This window comes from Canis lupus, chromosome 5, assembly GCF_048164855.1.
Source record: "Canis lupus baileyi chromosome 5, mCanLup2.hap1, whole genome shotgun sequence".
Classification (NCBI taxonomy): Eukaryota; Metazoa; Chordata; class Mammalia; order Carnivora; family Canidae; genus Canis; species Canis lupus.
This window is the reverse complement of record NC_132842.1, coordinates 72502053-72525924: the sequence shown is the minus strand read 5'-3', so window position 1 is coordinate 72525924 and position 23872 is coordinate 72502053. Positions and strand designations below refer to the sequence as shown.

Genomic DNA, 23872 nt, shown 5'->3' with positions numbered 1-23872 from the left:
AGGGCAGCAGTTTTCTTTATAGTTTTCTGTATTTTTCACAGAAACCATTAATTTTTCTTCACATATTATTTTAATAGACACATTAAAAATTATTTTAGATGACTTGTATGTAGAAATCAGTAGTTGAATAAGATTGGTAAGGAGTACTTTTAACTTTCATTGTTGTTATTCTTGGCCTGTTCTTTTTCCCAGAAAAACAAGCACATGCCAACTTTCCCCAAATGTAAGAAGGAATCAATGCCTGAAAGGTCTTTAGTGAAAGCCAAGTAACATAACATAGAGTTTACTATAATGAAAATACCCCAAGGTTTTGCTCATGGCCTATAATAACAATGTCTTGTGAATCTAGTTATAAGGGCATTTTATAGTGGGGGTATAGTATAATCAACTTGCTATGTATTTATAGAGTTGTTTTATATTTTTTTATTTTTATTATTTTATTTTATTTTATTTTATTTTATTTTATTTTATTTTATTTTATTTTATTTTATTTTATTTTTTTAATTAAGGAAAGGAATGTGCTCAAGTTTTATGTCTTCAGTAGCAGCAACAGATATTGCTGGTCTAGGAATACTAATACATCAGAATCCCATCATAAAATTCTTATTCCCGTGTAGCATTTCTCAGTTGTGCTGGGATATATGAATTAGTCTTTTCCCATTTGGGTTTGGTTTCAGTGAGATTCTACAGGGACACTCAGATATTGTCAGGAGTGTGTCCCTAACTAAAGCTTGGTGATAATGGGAAATGAGAGAATACTCATTATGAACACACTAGGGAGGATAGAGGAATACATGTAAATGTGGGCAGGATCAAAATTTTATAATCCCGATTAGAATTTTTGCGACCTAATGACTTTTAATGACATTAGGTTTCACTCATCTATGGAGTAGATGCAGTAACTTTGTTTCTATTTGTCCTAGAGGCCTAGTTCCATCTAGATGTAGTGCAGGCTGAACTAGTACTTTTTGTCTCCTTTACACAGGAAAATGATGGACTCTGGACAGATTGACTTTTACCAACATGACAAGGTTTGCTCCAATACCTGCAGAAGCACCAAATTTGACCTTCTGATCAGCAGTGCAAGAGCTCCAGTGCCAGGACAGCAGACAAGTGTGGTGCAGACACCCACTTCGGCCGATGGTAGGGGGTAGGAAACCACCTGAAACCCGAGTGTTTTTTAGTAACACATTTCCCCTTCTCCTTTGTGTTTCTTAATTTTAATTCTCATGAGCACTATGCTAATCTTGGGTGCAATTCCATACTTTAGAAACAGATCTCTTTGTTTTCTCCCAGATGATTCCTATTGGCCATACTTCCTTACTTGTTTCTTTCTAACTATGCATGATAAACATAAGAAAGATGGTTCAGAGATGCTTGGGTGGCTCAGTCAGTTAAGCGTCCGACTCTTGATTTTAGCTCAGGTCATAATCTCAGGGTTGTGAGATCAACCTCCACGTCAGGCCCTGTGCTGGGTGTGGAGGCTGCTTAAGATTCTCTCTCTCTCTCTCTCTCTCTCTCTCTTTCTTTCTCTTTCTTTCTCTTTCTCCTGCCCCTTCCCTGTGTGTGTGTGTGTGTGTGTGTGTACATGCATTCTCTCTGTCTCTCAAAAGAAAGAAAGATGGTTCTGTGGTTATTTTTTTTTATTATTATTATTTTTATTTATTTATGATAGTCACACAGAGAGAGAGAGAGAGAGAGAGGCAGAGACATAGGTAGAGGGAGAAGCAGGCTCCATGCACCGGGAGCCTGACGTGGAATTCGATCCTGGGTCTCCAGGATCACGCCCTGGGCCAAAGGCAGGCGCTAAACCGCTGCGCCACCCAGGGATCCCTGGTTCTGTGGTTATTATGTTTATTCAGTGATCTCATTTTGGTGCTACTTGGCATACCTTTGAAATTAGATTGTTTTGAAAATCCTTTGTTCTGGGATCCCTGGGTGGCTCAGCGGTTTAGTGCCTGCCTTTGGCCCAGGGCGTGATCCTGGACTCCCCAGGATCGAGTCCCACATCGGGCTCTCTGCATGGAGCTTGCTTCTCCCTCTGTTTGTATCTCTCTCTCTCTCTCTCTCATAAATAAATAAATAAAATCTTAAAAAAAAAAAGAAAATCCTTTGTTCTGCTGGTGGTCAAGGCAGGAGGGTAGATTAGAATGGTGAATGGTTTTCAACTGTTGAGCTGAGATGTATCAAAGATAATGTATGGCTGGCTGGACTAGCTTCTGGAGACTGCGGTAAGGCTCAAAGAGCTCTGCTTGGAAGGGATCCATATATCCAAGTTGAGGCTTCCTCACAAATGAGGCAGGATGGGCATACGCTTAATTTCAGTATTGTTGACCTCGGGACTAAGCTCTCTGCCCTGCTCTAGGAAAGATGGAGCTACATGGGATAATTATTAAGGATTCAGTTAGTCCAGGGGCACCAGTTGGCTCAATTGGAAGAATGTGCAACTCTTGATCTCAAGGTCATGAGTTCAAGTCCCATATTGGGTGTAGAGGTTACATAAATAAGTAAATACATAAATAAGTAAATAAACTTTAAATAAAGATTCAGTTAAAAAAAAAAAAAAAAGATTCAGTTAGTCCAGCTGAAGACTTAACACAGTTAAGATTCTTATCTCAACTACTTCCAGAAGGCTTATAACTATGCCTGATGGTCACAAGGATACTAACAGATGTAAGGGAAATAACATGTTTTAAAAATGACGTCTCAAGGTTTCTTTTGGTCAGCCCTAATATTCTATAAGTAACCACTGGGTGAGCAGAAGCCTAATCTCCTGGAACCTAAGTTCCCTTCAGGAGAGTATTAAATATCTAGCAGATTGAATTTTTGTGAGTCTTTCACTTAAAAAGTAAGAAATGCTATGAAATTTTTTACTTCTTTTATTTGCTGAAACTCCTTTAATTGATTATCAGTATTATTTTTTTGCTTGATTATTAATATCCTCCAGAATGTGGAGTCCACACTCATCTATATATCTATCTGGATCAGTTTGATATGTCTCAATTCTCTTTGTTTAAAATCTTAATGTATGAGGGGTGCCTGGCTGGCTCAGTCAAAAGAGCACATGACTTCTGATCTCAGGGTCATGAGTTTGAGCCTCATGTTGAGTGGAAAGATTACTTAAGAAAATAATAAACTAAAATCTTAATACACTTTTTAAAAAAGATTTTATTTATTCGTGAGAGACACAGAGAGAGGCAGAGACATAGACAGAGGGAGAAGCAGGCTCCCTGTGGGGAGCCTGATGTGGGACTTGATCTGGGGACCCCAGGATGGCACCCTGAGCCAAAGGCAGACAGACAGTCAACCACTGAACTACCCAGGCATCCCAATACACAATATTAATAGGAAAAGTTCTTTTCTTCTGTGAATCTATTATTCTTGGGTCTCTTATATGATTTTTTTAGGTCTCATTTCTCTTGCTTTCTCTTACATAGCCTGATAAATAAGCTATATAGCAACTTCTGATAGTCTAGATGGTTAGTATCAAATATGCTTGTAGTAGGGCTGTTGGCTAAGCTCCATACTTTTCTCTTAAATTATTTCAGGCCCTCTTCATCCTCACTAAGTCTGGGCAGATAGCCTGGCAATCATGCTCACCTTCAGTTTTTTTTAAAAAAAACGCTTGCTCAGGAAGCAGATTGCTCTTTTGTGATTTTATAAGTTATCTTTCACTTTCTATTAAGAGTAAGAAGAAAGCATTTTCTTTTGAAAGAAGGTTTTCTTTAGAAAATCCGATATTCGTCCTGGCTTACCAAAGATTCTAGTTTTTACTATATGGACCTCAAGGCAAGAAGGCCAGAATGTTAAAATAATAGGGTCTCTTTAGCTGTATGAGAAAAAGGATCGCTATGACTTTTTCATGAAATTCACTGGCTTTACCTCTGATGGACTGCTTTTAGGTAGTATCACACAGATTGCCATCTCGGAAGAGAGCATGGAAGAGGCAGGGCTGGAATGGAACTCCGCTCTCACTGCTGCTGTCACCATGGCTACAGAGGAGGGTGTGAAGAAAGACTCAGAGGAAATTTCAGGTACTTTTCTATGTGGCTCAGATATCTTGCAGGGTTTTGTTACTCTTCTCACCATTATGATTAGGGACACAATAGGTCTCTTAATTACTTTTGCTGATTTTTCTCATATTGATTTAATTGTAGCTACAAACATTTTATTATAATCCATGCCACAACAGCCATGCACAGTCACATTTTACATAGGAAAAAAATTGAGATTCGAAACGGTTCAGCAGCTTGCCTAAGACCAGTCACCCAACCAATAGTATCAGAGCCAAATTCAGCTGTTTGACTCTGTAGTCAGTGCTTTTCATCCTGTTTAACTGCCTCCAACTTTGGAACATTTCTTAGATAAACCAAGCTGCAAGATGTTAAAAGAAAAAAATTAGGTAGCAGGTGGTGTAGAGGATGGTGATTCATGATGATTCACTTAGAGGGGACCAGGAAAGGTTTCACATTATCCTCCATTCATTAATTCACTTGAAAAATATTTATTGCTGCCTATTTTTAGTTGGCACTGTTGTCAACATAGATGAAAAGACAGCCTCTGCCCTTAGGGAGCTTATAATCCCACCTATTCAACTGTTTTACTTTATCTTGTAAGTATAAGACTAGAGAGAGTATGGTTGATCCTTGAACAATGTGATGGTTTGGGGCACCAACCTCCTGTACAGTTGAAAATCCGAGTGTGGGACGCTAGGGTGGTTCAGCAATTGAGCATCTGCCTTTGGCTCAGGTTGTGATCCCGTGGTCCTAGGATTGAGTCCCACCAAATCGGGTTCCCTGCATGGAGCCTGCTTCCCCCTCTGCCTATGTCTCTGTCTCTGTCTCTCTCTCTCTCTCTCTGTGTCTCTCATGAATAAATAAATAAAATCTTAAAAAAAAAAAAGGAAAAAAGAAAATCCGAGTGTAACTTGACCCCCCTGCCCCCCCCAAAACTTAAGTACAAGCCTTATCGATAACATAGTCGATTAACATACTTTGTATGTTATATGTATTATATACTGTAGTCTTACAATAAATTAAACTAGAGAAAAGAAAATGTTAATAAGAAAGTCGTAAGATATGGGCAGCCCAGGTGGCTCAGCGGTTTAGTGCCGCCTTCAGCCCGGCGTGATCCTGGAGACCTGGGATCGAGTCCCACGTCGGGTTCCCTGCATGGAGCCTGCTTCTCCCTCTGCCTGTGTCTCTGGCTTCTCTCTTTGTGTTTCTCATGAATAAATAAGTAAAATCTTTAAAAAAAAAAAAAAAAAGAAAAAAGAAAGTCATAAGATAAATTTACATCACTAGACTGTATTTATTGAAAAAAATCTGTATATAAGTGGACCTTCACAGTTCACACTATGTTGTACAAGGCTTACCTGTATATCTCTAACTTAATGTATTTATTATTTAACTTTTAAGATATTAAATACTATTAAATTTTAAATTAAATGATTTAAATAAATAATACTTAGTATTTATTTAATATATTTTTTAAAGATTTTATTTATTTATTCATGAGAGACACACATAGAGAGAGAGGCAGAGACACAGGCAGAGGGAGAAGCAGGCTCCATGCAGGGAACCCGACATGAGACTTGATCCCAGGTCTTCAGGATCAGGCCCTAGGCCAAAGGCAGCACTAAACCGCTGAACCACGCAGGCTGCCCTTATTTAATATCTTTATTGGAGGAAGATAACCCACTCCCTGTAGCCAAAGCCATGACAAATTTAGGCAATTACCTCAAGTCCCTATGATGCTGAAGAGGCCAAATAATTGGGTACCAACTTAGAGGGGCAGCTAGTATTCCAAAAGCTTCTTCCTTTTTCCCAGAAATGGCTCAACAAGAAATCATTTCAGATTAAAATAATTTCAAGTTTAACTTGTAGAGATGTGCCTAAGTACCGTAGCATCTCTTATTTACCTTCTGTCTTATCTCTCTTGTGTCAGAGGACACTTTGATGTTCTGGAAAGGAATAGCTGATGTAGGGCTGATGGAAGAGGTTGTCTGCAATATACAGAAGGAAATAGAGGAGCTACTCAGGGGAGTTCAGCAGCGGCTCATTCAGGCTCCCTTCCAGGTAACAGGTAAGTGCCCTAATTCTAACAACAGTGGTCATTATTGAACACTAACAACTGTAAGCAGATCCTGTTAGCCTCATGAAAACACTGGGGTATTATTATCCCCATTTTAGAGATTAGGAAACGAAGGTTCGTACAAGTTGTTTTTTTTTTTAGTGTTATGTGCTGCCGAAGCGAGCACAGGTTCGTACAAGTTAAGTTACTTGTTCAGAGTTCATAAGAAGGTTTTGTTTTTTTTTTTTTTTTTTTTTTTTTTTTTTTTTTAATTTTTATTTATTTATGATAGTCACAGAGAGAGAGAGAGAGAGGCAGAGACACAGGCAGAGGGAGAAGCAGGCTCCATGCACCGGGAGCCTGACGTGGGATTCGATCCCGGGTCTCCAGGATCGCGCCCTGGGCCAAAGGCAGGCGCTAAACCACTGCGCCACCCAGGGATCCCCATAAGAAGGTTTTGAACTCAAGTCTGGTCATACTTTTTCCACAGGTAATTTTTACTTTTATAAATGGTGCCAGAAAGGAGGCTTTCTCTCTCTGTTACATATATATAGATAGAGTCTGAAAATTGGAGAAAGCTACCTGGTTTTAGACAAGCCTCATATTCTGTCAGTTTAGGGTTTCCAGAACTATTATTTGCACTTACAGCTGTGTCTGAATACCCTTTGGGTACTTCCTGCTATGCATAATGTAAAAGGATATTCTAATCATCTGATACAAAAGGGTCATGATAATGGGGCGCCTGGTTGGCTCAGTTGGTGGAGCATGTGACTCTTAATCTTGGGGTCATGAGTTTGAGCCCCACATTGGGGGTAGAGTGTATTTAAAAAAAAGTCATAATAATATCTCATAAGCTTGTGTGTCAGTGAGTTCCTAGATTTGTTACTTGTGTCTTATTACCTCTTTATAATTCCTACATTATATAAATACACTTAAACTTTACAGTAAAGTCTTTTTTTTTTTTTATGTGCTTGGTGGAATAAAAAAAGCAAGTAACATAGAAAGCAGGGATGACTCTTTTAGATAGGGTGGTCAAGGAAGGCCTCTCTAAAGGTGGCATTTGAACTGAAGAAGCTAGCCATATGATGAACTGGGAGAAGGAACATTTCAGGAAGAAGGAACAAAGACCTTGAAGTTGCAATGGGCCTGATGGGTTCAAAGAATTAGAGAAGCATGGAGGCAGCCACAGTATAATAGGGTATGGGAGAGTGATAGGTGATGAGGTTGAAGGGCAATAAAGAGGATATTTTAGATAAGCTTTGGTTAGAATTTTTTTTTAAGATTTTATTTCTAGGGATCCCTGGGTGGCGCAGCGGTTTGGCGCCTGCCTTTGGCCCAGGGCGCGATCCTGGAGACCCGGGATCGAATCCCACATCGGGCTCCCGGTGCATGGAGCCTGCTTCTCCCTCTGACTGTGTCTCTGCCTCTCTCTCTCTCTCTCTGTGACTATCATAAATAAATAAAAATTTAAAAAAAAAAGATTTTATTTCTATTCATGAGAGGCACACAGAGAGAGGGCAGAGATACACGTAGAGGGAGAAGCAGGCTCCATGCAAGGAGCCCATGTGGGACTTGATCCCAAGACTCCAGGATCATGCCCTGTGCCAAAGGCAGATGCTCAATCGCTGAGCCACCCAGGTGTCCCTAAACTTTGGTTTTATTTTAAGGTGATGGTAAGCTATCATAGTGCTTTTGAGCAGGGGAGTAAAGTGATAACATTTATTTATATTTTTATATTTTCTATATAATTATATATTTTTTATATTTTTAAAAGATCACTTTGGTTGCTCTATGGAGAATATACTGTATGGGGCAAGAAATCAGTTGGGAGGGGTGCCTGGCTAGCTCATTTGGTGGAGAGTGCAACTCTTGCTCTCAGGGTTGTGAGTTTGAGCCCGACATTGGGCCTGGAGCCTACTTAAAAAAAAAGACATGGGATCCCTGGGTGGCGCAGCGGTTTGGCGCTTGCCTTTGGCTCAGGGCGCGATCCTGGAGACCCGGGATCGAGTTCCACGTAGGGCTCCCGGTGCATGGAGTCTGCTTCTCTCTCTGCCTGTGTCTCTGCCTCTCTCTCTCTCTCTCTCTCTGTGTGACTATCATAAATAAATAAAAAAAAAAAACTTAAAAAAAAAAAAAAAAAAAAGACAGGAGGGCAGCCCTGGTGGCTCAGTGGTTTAGCACTGCCTTCAGCCCAGGGTGTGATCCTGGAGACCCAGGATCCAGTCCCATGTCGGGTTCCCTGCGTGGAGCCAGCCTGCTTCTCCCTCTGCCTGTGTCTCTGCCTCTCTCTCTCTCTCTCTCTTTCTCTGTGTGTGTGTGTGTGTGTGTCTCTCATGAATAAATAAATAAAATCTTAAAAGAAAAAAAAAAAAGAAATGAGAAGAAATCAGGAGACTCTTGAAAGAATTACTCCAGACAAGAGTTGATGGTGTCATGGCTTAGAGGTGATAGAGGTAAAACCTGGGAAGAAGTTATCATATTGGGGATATAACTTGAATGTGAAACTGATAAGTCCTACTGATGGATTGGATGTAGAGTAAAAGAGAAAGACAGAAATCCAGGGTAACTCCTACATTTTTGGTCTGAGCCATGAATAGTGACACCGTTTCCTGAGATGAAGATCACTGGGAGAGGACATCAAAGTTAGTAGTTGGATTTTTATTTTTTTGTTTAAAATATTTTATTTATTTATTCATGAGAGACACACAAAGAGAGGCAGAGACACAGGCAGAGGGAGAAGCAGGCTTCATGCAGGGATCCTGATACGGACTCAATCCCAGGACCAGAATCACACCCTGAGCCGAAGGCAGACACTCAACCACTGAGCCACCCAGGCATCCCAGTAGTTAGATTTTTGTTGTTTTTAAAGTAGGCTCCAGGGCAGCCCCGGTGGCACAGCAGTTTATCGCTGCCTTCAGCCCGGGGTGTGATCCTGGAGACCCAGGACCAAGTCTCACGTCAGGCTCCCTGCATGGAGCCTGCGCCTCCCTCTGCCTGTGTCTCTGCCTGTCTCTCTCTCTGTCATGAATAAATAAATAACTAAATAAATCTTTTAAAAAAATAAAAATAAAAAAAATAATAAAGTAGGCTCTGTAGCCAGTATATAGGGCTTAAACTCATGACCCTGAGATCAAGAGACACACACTCTTCTGACTGAGCCCACCAGGCACCCCTCAAAGTTAGTTTGGACTTGGGGCACCTGGCCGGCTCAGTGGGTGGAGCATGTGATTTGTGATCTCAGGGTTGTGAGTTCAAGCCCCACGTTAGGTGTAGAGCTTACTTTAAAAAAAAAAAAAAAAGGAAAGAAAAAAAAGAAAATAATTCGTTTTGACTTGCTAAATGCTTATGCGGCTTTCAAATGGAGGTGTCACTCAGCTAGATGGAAGTATGAGTCTGGCACACAGGAAAGAGGTTAGGGTTGGAGATCTGCATGTGGGAGTTCTCAGCACGAACATGTTATTTAAAAGCATGAGACTGGGATCCCTGGGTGGCTCAGTGGTTTGGCACCTGCCTTCGGCCCAGGGCTTGATCCTGGAGTCCCACTCATTGAGTCCCACATCAGGCTCTCTGCATGGAGCCTGCTTCTCCCTCTGCCTTGTCTCTGCCTCTTCCTCTCTCTCTCTCTCTCTCTGTGTCTCTCATAATAAATAAATAACATCTTTAAAAAAAAATGGGCAGCCCCGGTGGCACAGCGGTTTGGCACCGCCTGCAGCCTGGGGTGTGATCCTGGAGACCTGGGATCGAGTCCCATGTCAGGCTCCCTGCATGGAGCCTGCTTCTCCCTCTGCCTGTGTCTCTGCCTCTCAGTCTCTCTCTGTCTCTGAATAAAATAAATAAATCTTTAAAAAAAATTAAAAATAAAAGCATGGAACTAGATGAGATGACTAGGGAAGAGAGTTATGGGTGGAGAAGTGGTCTGAGTTAAGGAAGTAATGACCACAACTACTGACAATGCTTTCAAAAAGTTTTGTATAAAGAGGAACAGAGATAATGCTATGAATAACATTGCATACCAGTTCTCATGTCTGACACTTAAAATATGATACTTTCTTAAAAAAATATTATATTTATTTATTTGAGAGAGAGAGAGTGAGCAGGGGGAAGAATAGAGAAAGAGGGACAAGCAGACTTTTTGCTGAGTGCAGAGCCCAATGTGGAGCTTGATCTCACAACCCTGAGAGCATGACCTGAGCCAAAATTAAGGGTTGGACACTTAACCAACTGAGCCACTCAGGTGCCTCTAAAATATGTTACTTCTAATCTTCATATCTGTCTTGCCAAGTAAGTATTATTAGGCCCTTTTTTTCAGATGAGAGAACTGAGGAGTGAAATGACTTAACTAAGTTTACATAGATAGGAAACCATAAAACCGAGATTCAAACTTAGCTCTATCTGGCACAATGACCATGTTTTCTAAATCAGAAGTCAGAACTTATAATCAGATGCAAGATTTTTTTATTTTTGTATTTATTTATATCGAAAGATGTATAAAGTTGTAACGATTAAAAAAAAGTTATAACAATTAAATCAAAGTTAATTATACATGTGGTACATCTTTGCCAAAATTTCTAAAAATGCAATTGAATAATACTGTCATTTCTGAGTTGTTTCATATTTAATAAGCAGCACAACACAGGGCTGGGGGAACACTTCTGTTTTAACTTGACAGGCATATCTTTGTTTTAAATAGACGCTGCTGTTCTCAACAATGTAGCACATACATTTGGCCTAATGGACACGGTGAAGAAGGTTTTGGACAACAGAAGGAACCAAGTAGAACAGGGAGAAGAGCAGTTTCTCTATACTCTGACAGGTGTGTATAACTTCTGTTTCTTCCTGGGTGATATTATAGTAATATCCTTGAGTCTTGCCATTTCTTTGTGGACTTGATTCTTCCCTCTCTAACTTCCTTCCTTCCTCATTATGGTTCTCCTTCTGTATCTTTTAGAAGGTTAAGATGTCTACTCAGTTGCTCCATTAATACAGTAATATCAGTGGCAGAAGAAACAAATTGGCCCTTGTCTTTGTTACATTACATTGTTATCTTTTGATAAATTTAGCACCTTCTCCATTATTTGTGATAATCAGAAATTATGAGCATATGAACAATTTAACTCCTTTTATCAAGTACTTAATTTGCACTGTCTCCAAACTAGGTTGTAGAAATATAATGTTGACTAAGATAGCCTCACTCTCTACATGGTCTTTAAGGAGCTCAAGAGAAAGCAGACATAGAAATAAGTGCAAAAAGTAGTCAGTTTTGTAACTGGGGCATATAGTGGGTATGGATAGTGGAAGAACAAAAGAAGTTGTCACTTACATCCAAAGAGAATCAAGAAAAGGTTTTGGGTAAAGCAGGTCAAAGAAAACAACTCAGATTATCATCTTTGAATAATGTAGAATATATTATAGTTAGTCATGAAGGCAAAAGACAAGATTATTTGGTTAAGGGAAAAATAAGTTATGTTGTCTTAAACTCATTTTTATACTCAATATATATTTTAAAGTCGTTTTACAGAGTACTCTGAGACCCTTTTTATTTAATCCTCCTAAGAATGTTATAGGCTATTATCCCTCTTTTATAGATGACCCAGTAGAGGGACAAGGAGGATAAATGATTTGCCTTGGGGCCACATCAGTACTTGGCAATGAAGCCTAGAATAGAATTTGGCTTTCTTACTCCTAATCCAGTGCTTTCACCTTGAAACTTCACACCATCCAAAAAATGGTTTTTCTTAAGAATCTGGGCTTCTGGTTCTTTGTATTTTTTTTTAAAGATAGGTTTAATCATAGTATACGTAAAGATTTGTTTTCTGCTTTTTTCACTGTGACATATTAATACTTTCCCAAGTTGCTACACAGTACTTTACCTAGACATTCTTCTAGGGATGATATTTAAATTTTCAGACTTTTCTTCAGTAGTTTATTTTGTTGCAGTGAACTTGTATAACTTTTTCTTTTTATATCCTTTTAAACTACTTCCCAGAACTAAGTTTCAGGTTAAATGGTACTAAATAATTGTTTTATGGATTTTTATGACATGTTGCCAAATTTCCAAGATTATGTCACCATTTTGAACACACCAGCATTAAATGTTGTTATTTATAATATTCTCTGGTTTAAATTTTTTAAAAATTAGAGATGTAATTGTTAATCCTCTTGAGGTTCACATTTCTTTGGTTACTACTGAAAATGGAAAAAAATGTAGTATTTTATAACTTATGAGGCAGTATTTAAAATTTTTTAATGAAAAAAATATTTTTTAATTTTTTATATTTTTAAAAGATTTTATTTATTCATGAGAGAGAGAGAGAGAGGCAGAGACACAGGCAGAGGGAGAAGCAGGCCCCATGCAGGGAGCCTGATGTGGGACTCTATCCCAGGTCTCCAGGATCACGCCCTGGGCCAAAGGTGGTGCTAAACCACTGAGCCACTGGGGCTGCCCACCAAAAATATTTTTTAAAATATATTCTTGATCCCTACCTACTCCTTTTATTCCAGGCAAGGAATTGACTCACTCATGGTATTCCATAGGAGCAAAGAGCTCCACAGATGTAACGGATTATTTATTGACTGTTCCTCAGGTATTAAGCAATAAAGGAGTTAAAGTGTAGAACCAGACTCATCAGTGGTCACCAGGGTTGGATTATACACTGGGAGAGGGATACTGATAGATGTAATACGGTGGAAAAGCCACGAAGTTGGCCATCAGAATTTTGTCCAAGCTCTGAGACTTTAAGTTACTTTACCTCTCTGGATCCCAGTTAAAATGAATGTATTAGAACTCTAAGACCTCTTTTAGTTCTCTAATTATTCTTAGGGACTTCCTGTATAACTTTCTGTAGACTTCTCTAGGTGGTAATGGTAGACTAAGGCCATTTGGTAGACTAAGGTCACCAGCAAGGTGATCATGCCTTAAAGGACAGTTTGGGAATCACTGTTTTTTGGAGCAGCCATTGTAGGTCTTCTGTAGGTCCATATTAGTTCCAAAGGGATTGTGCTTATATACCTTATTTTCATCTGTAGATCCAGGCAAGGCATCTGTAAGCTTCAAGATCAACTGCAGGCTTTGTTGGTTTGCATTTTGGTGACAGGTGACAAAATGCCACAGGAGCTTCTAGGGTTGTGCTATAGTAGGATCACGGCCTGAAAAAGATCCTTAATTTTTGCCCTGCCTATAATCACATAATGGAATGTAATTGCTGGAGGGATTTTTTTTTTTTTTTTTTTTCTGGAGGGATTTTTAAGATCATCCAGTTTGGTTTCTTGTTTTGAAAACAATGAAGCGGGCAGCCCAGGTGGCTCAGCGGTTTAGCGCTGCCTTTAGCCCAGGGCGTGATCCTGGAGATCTGGAATCGAGTCCCATTTCAGCCTCCCTGCATGGAGCCTGCTTCTCCTTCTGCTTGTGTTTCTGCCTCTCTCTGTGTCTCTCATGAATAAATAAATAAAATCTTAAAAAAAAAAAAAAAAAAAGAAAAGAAAAGAAAAGAAAACAATGAAGCTATATAATAGCAAAATCAGGACAAGATCTCAGGTTTCCTGACTCCGTTTACTGTTGGCAAGAATATGCTTCTCTCCACACAAAGTCTGTCTTTTTTTCCACAGAGTTGGAACGCCAGTTGGAAGAGCAGAAGAAGCAAGCTCAGGATCACAGGCTGAAATCCCAGACGGTTCAAAATGTGGTACTGATGCCTGTGAGCACTCCTAAGCCTCCAAAAAGGCCCCGGCTCCAGCGGCCAGCTTCTACCACAGTCCTGAGCCCTTCTCCTCCCGTCCAGCAGCCTCAATTCACAGTCATCTCACCCATCACCATCACCCCAGTGGGCCAGTCATTTTCCATGGGCAATATTCCGGTGGCCACCCTCAGCCAGGGCTCCAGTCCTGTGACTGTTCATACACTGCCTTCTGGCCCTCAGCTCTTCCGCTATGCCACAGTGGTCTCCTCTGCCAAGAGCAGCTCACCAGACACAGTGACCATCCACCCTTCATCTAGCTTGGCACTGCTAAGCTCTACTGCCATGCAGGATGGGAGTACCCTGGGCAACATGACCACCATGGTAAGCCCCGTGGAGCTGGTGGCCATGGAGTCTGGCCTGACCTCGGCAATCCAGGCTGTTGAAAGCACCTCGGAGGATGGGCAAACCATCATTGAGATTGACCCAGCCCCAGACCCAGAGGCTGAGGATACTGAGGGCAAAGCAGTCATTTTGGAGACAGAACTGAGGACTGAGGAGAAAGTTGTGGCTGAGATGGAAGACCACCAGCATCAAGTCCACAATGTGGAGATTGTGGTCTTAGAGGATTAACTGGGAATCTTGGGGCCAGGAGATATGTTTTGGTTTGGAATTTTAATTATTTGTTTATTTTTATCATTGTCCCACTCATTTCCACATAGGATCCTTTTTTTAAACAAAATTTCATTGTTGTAACTGAAAATGTTGGGTTCCTCCCACCCCCTCACTGAAAAATGGACAAAAACAAGTTGTCCTTCCAGAAGTTGAGAGTAGGTCACTCAATGTCCTAATCCTTTTGCACCAAGAAAGTTATTTCCTTTAGAGGAGGCATCAAAGATAATCAGAAACCCTGTTCAGAAAGCCCTTTCCAGGCTAGTCTGTCTATGTATGCATGTGGTTTTATTTTTGTAAAGATGCATTGACCAAACTTTGGAATATAGATCTGACACTGGAAGGCAACCCACCCACACATGGATGCAGAAGGATACTTTATTTTGTATCCTGGAAAGGGCCCTCAGAGGCAGGTGCAAAACTCTGAAATGAGAGAAGGTTGAACTATGCTTGGAGGGAAGGTGGCATACCAGCAGCAGCTTAAAAAGGGAAATGCTTTGGCCAGGATGGGGCAAGGAAATTATCTTTGTTCCAGAAGTGCAACTGATGCCTCTTGACATCTCTAAGGGTTATTATTATCATGGGTGCCATTTTGAGAAGAGGCCAGTAATAAGTGGAAGGGTACATCTCCATGGACCAAGTGGCATCAGGAGCCTAGGGGCCTGTGGCTTGGCAAAAATAGAAATCCTGGTTGTCACAGCTGTGCTTTGTGATTCAAGCTCACCTTCCCTCCCTTCCCCAACTTTGTCAAAGCACTTAACCCTCTTAAACTAGGAACAGTCTATTCATTTGCAAACTCTGTGATGTGGTGTGAATTTTTCTGGTTCTTGGACTGTGGCTGTCATGGGGGTGGGGCTTCAAGGCCATCATTTTTATTGCATGACTCCAGGTGCAGGGGAGTTCCTCATCCAGACCAGCTGCCCTTTTTGGTGGGGCCCTTTTTTGGCTTTGGAACCAAAAGCAGCCACTCATTTGGTGCTTCCTCTTGTTCTGCCCTCCATCCCTCAACTGTTAATAGCATCTGTCTCCTGGATCCCACGCTCTTCAGCTTTTTGGCTGATTTGGAGAACAGTGACAGGTGCCTGCCTGCCATCATCCTCTTTTAGATTCATTTATACCATTTATACCACAGATGTTTCTGTGAGATATTAAGCTCATAAAAAAAAAAAACAAAAAAAACAAAAACAAAAAAAAACAAAAAAAAAAAACCTTATGCTTGGCAGGGAAGACTCAACAGCCCCAGCCTATCCTGAGGCACGGAGTAGATGTCTCCTCCTGAGCGAGCTGGACTCCCTGGGAAAGAAGCATTGTCTGCAACATTATATTATATAGGAAATGTACCAGGAATGTCAATAATAATATCTTGGGGGGAGGGTTGGGTTTTTTTTGTTGTTGTTTTGTTTTGTTTTTTTTATGTTGTATGTATATTTAGAGCTGGGCTATTTTCTGTGCTGTGATTCCTGCTCTTTGAACATCTTCAGTGTTTGGGGCAAGAATGGGCCCTGGTTTTTATTTCTTTGATTACATTGTTTACTGCACTAGGACAAATATAGGGAAATTGCAGACAATTTAAAGGAAAAAGAGGTCAAAAAAGAAAGCACACAACCTTAGGAGTGGGAGGTTTTTGGTTTTGGTTTTTTTGTTTTTTGTTTTTTTTTTTTTTAATTAAAAGCAAAACTTTGACCTGTAGTTTCCTTTTTTTTTTTTTTTTTTTTTTTTTTTTTTAAAGAAGGCACCCACCTGAAGCCATGTTTCTTCCAACAGATGTTGGAAACCCTGTTGTCAAGGAAGTGAAAACTACGTTCTGCCATCCCTCAGATGGCTTTAATAGCTAGAGAAGCCCTCAACTTGGGAGGGTCAATCTTAAAAGCCTTAAGGGTGAGATTTCTGAACCCCATATAGTTGTGGCTTTGAGCTTTAAAATTGTCTGGGGTTTTACTTTTCTCTTCAAAATGTTTAATAGATGTAGCAATCAGCTTAGAACAAACCTTTGGCCCTTTAGTGAGGGAATTGGCTTTCATTATTGCTTCTTTAGGTTTTCTGATGGTACATAAGCAAAACAAAATTTCTATCTCAGCCTGAAACTGAAACTCGAACCTAAAATGGCACATGTTATGTGCCTATGGTGGTTTTTAGGGACACTATTCTCTTTCCCAGAGATGGGAGGTCCAATTCAGGACAGAGGAGGAGCTCTGGAGAACACCCACACACTAGCTCAGGTTCCTTTCTTTCCTCCTCCAGCTGTCTGTAGTGTTTTAAGGCAGTGTGACCATCATGCTTCCAAAGTCAAGAGGTCTCCTCCTGAAGACAGAACCTGTTTACTTTCACTCTCTGAATAGTCTGGCTGGTGGAAATACATGAGCTTTGTTGTTTTTCTGGTCTTCCAATAGCCTGTTGTTATTGCTAGCTGCTGTGGTACCCGTTGTTGAGTGGGGGTTTCCTCAGAGCCCTGGTCTAAATGATCTCAGACAGCGTGAGAAATATGCAAGCCGTCGGTATGTGCACAAGCAGTTGCAATGAATCATTCCTCAGGCTGACTTGGCAGTAGCCATCTATATTTCTGTTCATTCATTAAATAAACATTTATAAGTACCATCTTTGTGCCAGGCTTTGTGCTAGGCACCGCCAGTACAGAGATGAAGACAGAGTTCTGCACTCAAGGACTTCATACTTCAGAGGTTGTCTAGAGTGAAGAACTATATTTCAATATAATTGGTTTCTTTTGTTATCCTATGTATTTTATTTTGTGCATTGAAAAACATTCTGAAAATTGGTCTATAGGTTTCAGCAGACTACAAAAGTCATAAAAAAAAAAGTTAAGCCTTTTCTAGTGAAATATTGAAATATCGTCATACTGGGGCAAGTGCAGTGATGGAGCTGCTGCCTGGGAGCAGAGGAACAAGGCATCAGGCACCTAACTTGGCTTGGGGAGGGGGTGTGTGTGTCAGCAAATAGAGGAGTACTTTCTGGAGAAGGTGTATACTTGAGCTAATTTAGGAGAGATCACTTTTGGCTAGTTTTTTGTACTCCATTTTCAAGTAGTGGGGCTCATTTATGTAAGAGCAGGGAAAATCCTTAGTCTTTCTGCTTCTGACTGGAGCAAGGCAAAGTCAGCAGCATGGGCAGTCTCTGGAGAGTACCCTCCTGGAAAAAGCCGAGTTATGCGTCAGCTTCTCTGAGTTTCCATTAGAGAACTCCAGTGCCTGATGAGAGTTTAGCTGGTAGAAGGTAAATGCCCCAACCTTCCTGTCATGTGGTTTCCACAAAAGCCTTGGAGTCAACTGTACAACCGTCTCACCTTGATTATGTCCCTGCCTTGTTCTTTTCCTCCTTTCAATTTCCAGGCTCCTTCTGTGATCCCACCCCCAAAACAAAACAACTCACAGTTATTCTAAAGTAAAAAATGAACAATATACATGAATATTCAAGATTCAAAGCCACTTCACGTGAAGTTTCTCTCATGCCTCTCCACAGTAGGGAAGGAAGACCAATGTTAATACGAATGCCTTAGAAATTGATATTCAGCTCAGATGGTCTGACACTCTTTAGAGGTGGTGTTTTACCCCATTTCATGAAAGGTACTAAGGTAAGTCTATGTGGTGGAAAATACTGAAATACTGGTATTGGTAATACCTGAGTATAAAGATCATATAATCAAGCATGAAATACGTAATTACTAGTTCACTGAATTATAACTGGTCCAGGTTTTAGTACTATTAGGCGGAAGAGATAAACAAAAGGTTGAATTCTGAAAATAGGCAAAAGGTTTTGATTCACTTTGGACAATGCTCCTGAGGAGTCATCTCTGAGAAGAAAGTCACAAACTAGTCTAGGCCTTGCATTTTCAGACAATTTAACTAGCACCGTTGCTCACAGATTCCCTCACCCCTAGGATACCTCTCGGGGAAATTCTTACATGGTCTAAGGTATTATAATAATACCAAGGTTGTTGCACTAGACAAGCTGTCACTTCTGTTAGATTTAGACTCTTTGCCCTGGAATTTCTCTTAAGCAGCCCTAATTGAGTCCTTTTGAGGATTCCTTCCCAATCCAGGAACAACTTTCTTTGTCCTGATGTATATATACAGTTTGACTTTCTCTAGAAAGTTATACTTTCCTCTAACTTCCTTATCCATATTCCTACTTCCTTAGCCCTTGTTCTTAGGAGGCAAAGTTGATTTGGTTCCTAAAGTCTGCCGTGTCAGTGATTCTACGTCAGTAACTCTTGAGACCATCATTTTTCTCAGGTACCCCAAGACCCAAACCTCAGCATACATGCATAGTCTGCAGTGTTCACTACTTAAAAAGTTTGCCCAACTCTATCAATCACCTGAATTGAAGGACCTTGGGGATGTGCTTGTGCAATGACTATCTAAAACCTGTCAGGGCTGTGGGGAGGGGGCGCCTGGGTGGTTCAGCTGGTTAAGCAGCTGCCTTCAGCTCAGGTCATGTTCCTAGGGTCCTGGGATTGAGTCCCACATCAGGCCCCCCCTACTCAGTGGGGAGCCTGCTTCTCCCTCTCCCTCTCCCTCTGCCTGCTGCTCCCCCTGCTCATTCTCTTTCTCTCTCAAATACATAAAATATTTTTTAATAAGATTTTTATTTTTAAGTAATCTCTATATCCATCTTGGTCCTGAACCCACAACCCCGAGATCAAGAGTTGCATGCTCCACTGACTAAGCCAACCAACCAGGTGCCCCTAAAATCTATCTTTTATATCCAATTGATTCTCTACCCATGGCCCATGGCCCATGGTCCAGGCTAAGAGATGCCTGTTTCCTGGGTAGATTATTTCAGCCCGGTGTGATTCCTACCGCCTCTTCACAATTACCTGAAATTTCTGTTGTTTTTTGAGCCTCTCAGCCTATAGTACACTACAACCTACTTGAAATTGCCTCTGGGTTCTCCTCTTGCATCTATGCTTTCTAATTATGTGCTTTTACTGATAGTTATGGCAAGTACTATGGTATATAGGGATTTATTTTTCTAGTTTGAGAACACGAATGAAAAATAGTATTGGATCACATGTAAGGGTAAATGGAGGCTCATAATGACCCAGAAGGAAAGACAAGTTCCTCAATAGACTTTGTAGAGGCTTCTAAAGAAAGCATACACAGAGAGGGCTTATTTGCATTCTGAAGTAAAAATTTATTTTTTAAAAATTCTGTTTTCAAAAAAAAAAATTCTGTTTTCTCTAAAGATGTCTATCTATGCATGTTAGAGCAAACTAGAAGCCCAGAGCCTTGATCCTCCTGAGACTTTGGTCCACATTTTTGTCTTAACTTTTTACGAAATATAAATGCATACAGGCGAGTGCACAAATGACTGTACAGTTTGGTAAAGTTAAACTGAACACACTCATTAAATCAGCTACCAGATCAAGAAAAAAAAAATTAGCACTTTACCCAACCAGGATAACCACTATCTAGCTAACACCATACAGCTCAGTTATACCTGTTTTTCTTTTTTTTTTTTAAGATTTTATTTATTAGAACACAAGCAGGGGGAGCAATAGAGGGAGAAGGAGATGCAAACTCTGCTGAGCAGCGAGCATGATACAGGGCTTCATCTCAGGACCTTGAGATCATGACCCAAACCAAAATCAAGGGTCCAACACTTAACTGACTGAGCCACCTAGGCGCCCCTAGCATTATCTCATTCAACATTATGATGTGAGATTCACCCATGATGTGTGAAGTTGTAGTTGGCTTCTTCCTACTGCAGTGCAGAAACTAACTGTGCCATAGCCGATCCATCCTAATGATGGTGCTTAGGTAATTTCCAGTTTGGGGCTATTAGAAATTGTGTGTCTGCACATTCTTGTACAGGCTTCTGATGTGCGTATATATGCATTTATGCCCACACAGACTTTCAAACTTAGGACAGTTCACATTAAAAATTCAAGGTACAGTTTTTCTTAAGAAACAAAAACAGTCTAGAAGATCTGACAACACTGGGTGCACATTCCCTCATAGCAACCCTTGAATGGAACTGAGGCCTATCTCTGGTGGGGAGCATGGTTTCTATATCACGTGACCCTGTCACTCCCTGTTACAGACCTAGACTTTCTTATTTGGTAGCCTGTGTTTTTGACTCCGTGATCTCTTAGGACACTCTTCCCCCAGATAACTGCAAAGCTTATTTCCTCACTTCCTTCAAGTCTCTGGTCACATGTTGCCTTATCAGAGTTATCAGAGAAGACTTCCCTGACCACCAACACTATAAAAAATGGCAACTTCCTCTGCACAATGCTTTCTAGTTGTCTTTACCCTGTTTGGTTTTCCTCCATTTTATGCAGGTGACATATTTTTTTTTTCTTCCCCAAACTAGAATGGAAGCTCCATGAGAACAGAGCATATTTGTCTCTCTGTCACTGCTGTTTCTAGGCCCAGGTGGCTTGTAGTAGAAACTGAACAGGTATTTGATATATGAATACTAAATAGCCAATACTCTTTGAAGGGGAACTATGTATCAAACACTGTTCTAAGCACTTTACATATGTTAACCCATTTGATCCTCACAACAATCCTATGTGGTGGATAACATTACTTGCTTCATTTTACAATGAAGAAAAATTTATATTCTACCATAAACAATAGATACATTTGAATCATTTAACTCATCAAATTTATTAAAGAGAGTCTTTAAACTACCAGAGAAGCCTAATACCTTTTAAAAGGAGCCCTTCAATGGATCATCATACAATAATGGTGTTTTATTTGACAATGTGTTTAGTTACCACTTAAGTTAAAATTTTCAGTTGTGGGATTGGGCCTTGATCAGCTGCAGCTTAGATAGGATTGTGAAGATCTGGAGCAGTGGTATAGTAGCTGATAAAATTTTGTGATCTATGCTGGGTAGCAAGTCCAGTTCCCTATCTCTCCAGAGTTCCGGAGGAGTACTGGATGAGGGAAAAGTTCACTTACTGGATGAAGGATTTTATTTTATTTTATTTTAAAGATTTATTTATTTGAGGTAGAGTGCCCAGAAGAGTGAGAACAAGGGGCAGGGTGCCGGGAGGAGGAAAAAGCAGGCTCTCTGCTAAGCAGAGAGCCCGATGTGGGGCTCCATCCCAGGACCTTGGGATCATGACCTGAGCCCAAGGCAGATGCTTAACCAACTGAGCCACACAGGCACCCTTGGATTAAGGATTTATTTATTTATTTTTAAAAATTTTATTTAGTAATTCATGAAAGACACAGAGACAGAGACACAGACAGAGGGAGAAGCAGGCTCCCTGCAGGGGTCCCATGTGGGACTCAGTCCCAGGACCCCAGATCACACCCTGAGCTGAAGGCAGATGCTCAACCACTGAGCCACCCAGGCGCCCCTGGATGAAGGATTTTAGAACCTAGATCATCTATCATAGGAAGTACCTATTTATTTATTTATTTATTTATTTATTTTACTTTTAATTTTTTGTGAGTAATCTCTATACTCAATATGGGGCTCAAACTCACGATCCCAAGATCAAATTGTACACTCTACTGACTGAGCCAACCAAGTGCTCCCGATTTATTGCTTTGTTAATAGCCCTGTTTGAAATGATGCTGGTGTCAGGGTCTTTGCTTAGAACTCCTTCATTTCTATGTTAAGAACCTACTGTGCAGAACCCAACTCCATGTGCTAGTTGCTACATGGAGACCCTACTCCATAGAACATTAATAGAACTATAAAACCTTTACTAACTGAAAAAGCCAATATTCCCTTGCTCCAGGAACTACTGGAACTACTCTGCTACAGAAATGCTAGGTTCACACTGCTATTGACTGAAACACTCTAGTTAGCCTTTCTGAGCTGATTGGACCCAATTTTTTTTGGTAAATGTTTTATTTATTTATTCATGAGAGACACAGAGAGATGTAGAGACATGGGCAGAGGGGGAAGCAGGCTCCCTGCAGGGAGCCTGATGTGGGACTCAATCCCAGGACCCTGGGACCATGACCTGAGCCAAAGGCAGACGCTCAACCACTGAGCAACCCAGGTGTCCCTGGACCCAACTTCTTACATACTTGTCTTGTTTGAGTTCTCTGTAGTTTCTAGCCAAGGACCAGGGAAGGATTTATTTGTAAAACATTGTCACAAATCGTTCAGACACACATTTATTGGTTTCATTATTCTTTCTTAGCACACTTTTAAAATTGAACCAGCCCTTCTAGGAGATCCATGGCTTCATTTCCCTTTGGCCTTATCTCCAGAAATCTTGTTTGCCCTCCATTTTTCTCTGTCTGTCTTAGATTGAGACTATAAGTTGATCCCTAGCACACTGCTACTTGGACTTCTAGCTTCTATGTATCAATAAAAGATAAAAAAAAAAAAAAAAAAGAGTCTTTGGAGCCAACATGGGGTTCCAGACATATTTTACCAAATAAGGATGTTTTAAAAATGGCCACTCTTACTGTCATCATTTGAAAAGAAAGGGCATTTTACATCAAAAAGATAGGAGATAAATAATCTCATATTGATTAATTAATTATGTTATTTTATTTTTAAAAAAGATTTTATTTATTTATTCATGAGACACACACACACACACAGAGGCAGAGACACAGACAGAGAGAGAAGCAGGTTCTATGCAGGGAGCCTGATGTGGGACTCCATTCTGGGACTCAAGGATTACGCCCCGGGCCCAAGGCAGGTGCTAAACTGCTGAGCCGCCCAAGGATCCCCTCATATTATTAATTTAATAATAATAATAAAAAAGCCCTGTACATTAAATACATTTAGCTTTATGAAAACTCATTACATTATCATTATCGTTCTTACTTCCTGGAGGACTAGTGAAAATTTCTACTCTTAACCTCTAGACTCTAAGTTGAATCTTCAAGACTCTTTTACTGCTGGTCCTTTCTTGGTGCTGTTCTTCTCTGCCCTCAATATCTCTAACAGCTGCCTTTGGATTTGCACAGCTGTGAATTACTAGAGTCTAAAGGTCACCTGGCTCAGCTGCAGGTCTTTTCTTCCTTTAGCCTCGTTCTCATATTGCTCTTTTTATGCTTCCATTCAACCCATCATGAAATACACCTGCACATTACAAGGCCAATCACCCACTTACCTTGAGATTTCTACAGAGCCTTTCTTTTTAACATTCAATTAAACTAGTTAAGTCTCTGCACATTTAACTTTTTTTAAAGTTTATATTTTTAGTAATCTCTACACCCAATGTGGGGCTTGAACTCATGATATAGAGATCAAGAATCACATGTTCTTCTGATTGAGCCAGCCAGGTGCTCTGCACATTTAGCTTTTTTTTTTTTTTAAAGATCTTATTTATTTGATAGGGCACAAGCAGGTGGAGCAACAGAGGGAGAGGGAGAAACAGGCTCCCGGCTGAGCAGGGAGCCTGATGCGGGGCTGGATCCCAAGACCCTGGGATCATGATCTAAGCTGAAGGCAGATGTTTAACTGACTGAGCCACCCAGCCACTCCTTACATTTAACTTTTTAACATATATG

General features: G+C 40.5%; 1 protein-coding gene across 8 annotated transcripts in view; it reads left to right on the top strand.

Moving 5' to 3' along the window:
* GMEB1 (glucocorticoid modulatory element binding protein 1) overlaps positions 1–17012 on the top strand; it is a 37160-nt gene extending 20148 nt beyond the window's left edge. For all 8 annotated transcript variants that reach the window (XM_072827465.1, XM_072827459.1, XM_072827460.1 and 5 more), the window contains exons 6-10: positions 986–1143; positions 3903–4034; positions 5947–6084; positions 10763–10885; positions 13678–17012. In XM_072827465.1, the coding sequence (XP_072683566.1) occupies positions 986–1143; positions 3903–4034; positions 5947–6084; positions 10763–10885; positions 13678–14378 (1252 nt within the window). In that variant the 3' untranslated portion in view covers positions 14379–17012. The remainder of the gene's footprint in view (positions 1–985; positions 1144–3902; positions 4035–5946; positions 6085–10762; positions 10886–13677) is intronic.
* The last annotated feature ends 6860 nt before the right edge of the window (positions 17013–23872 follow it).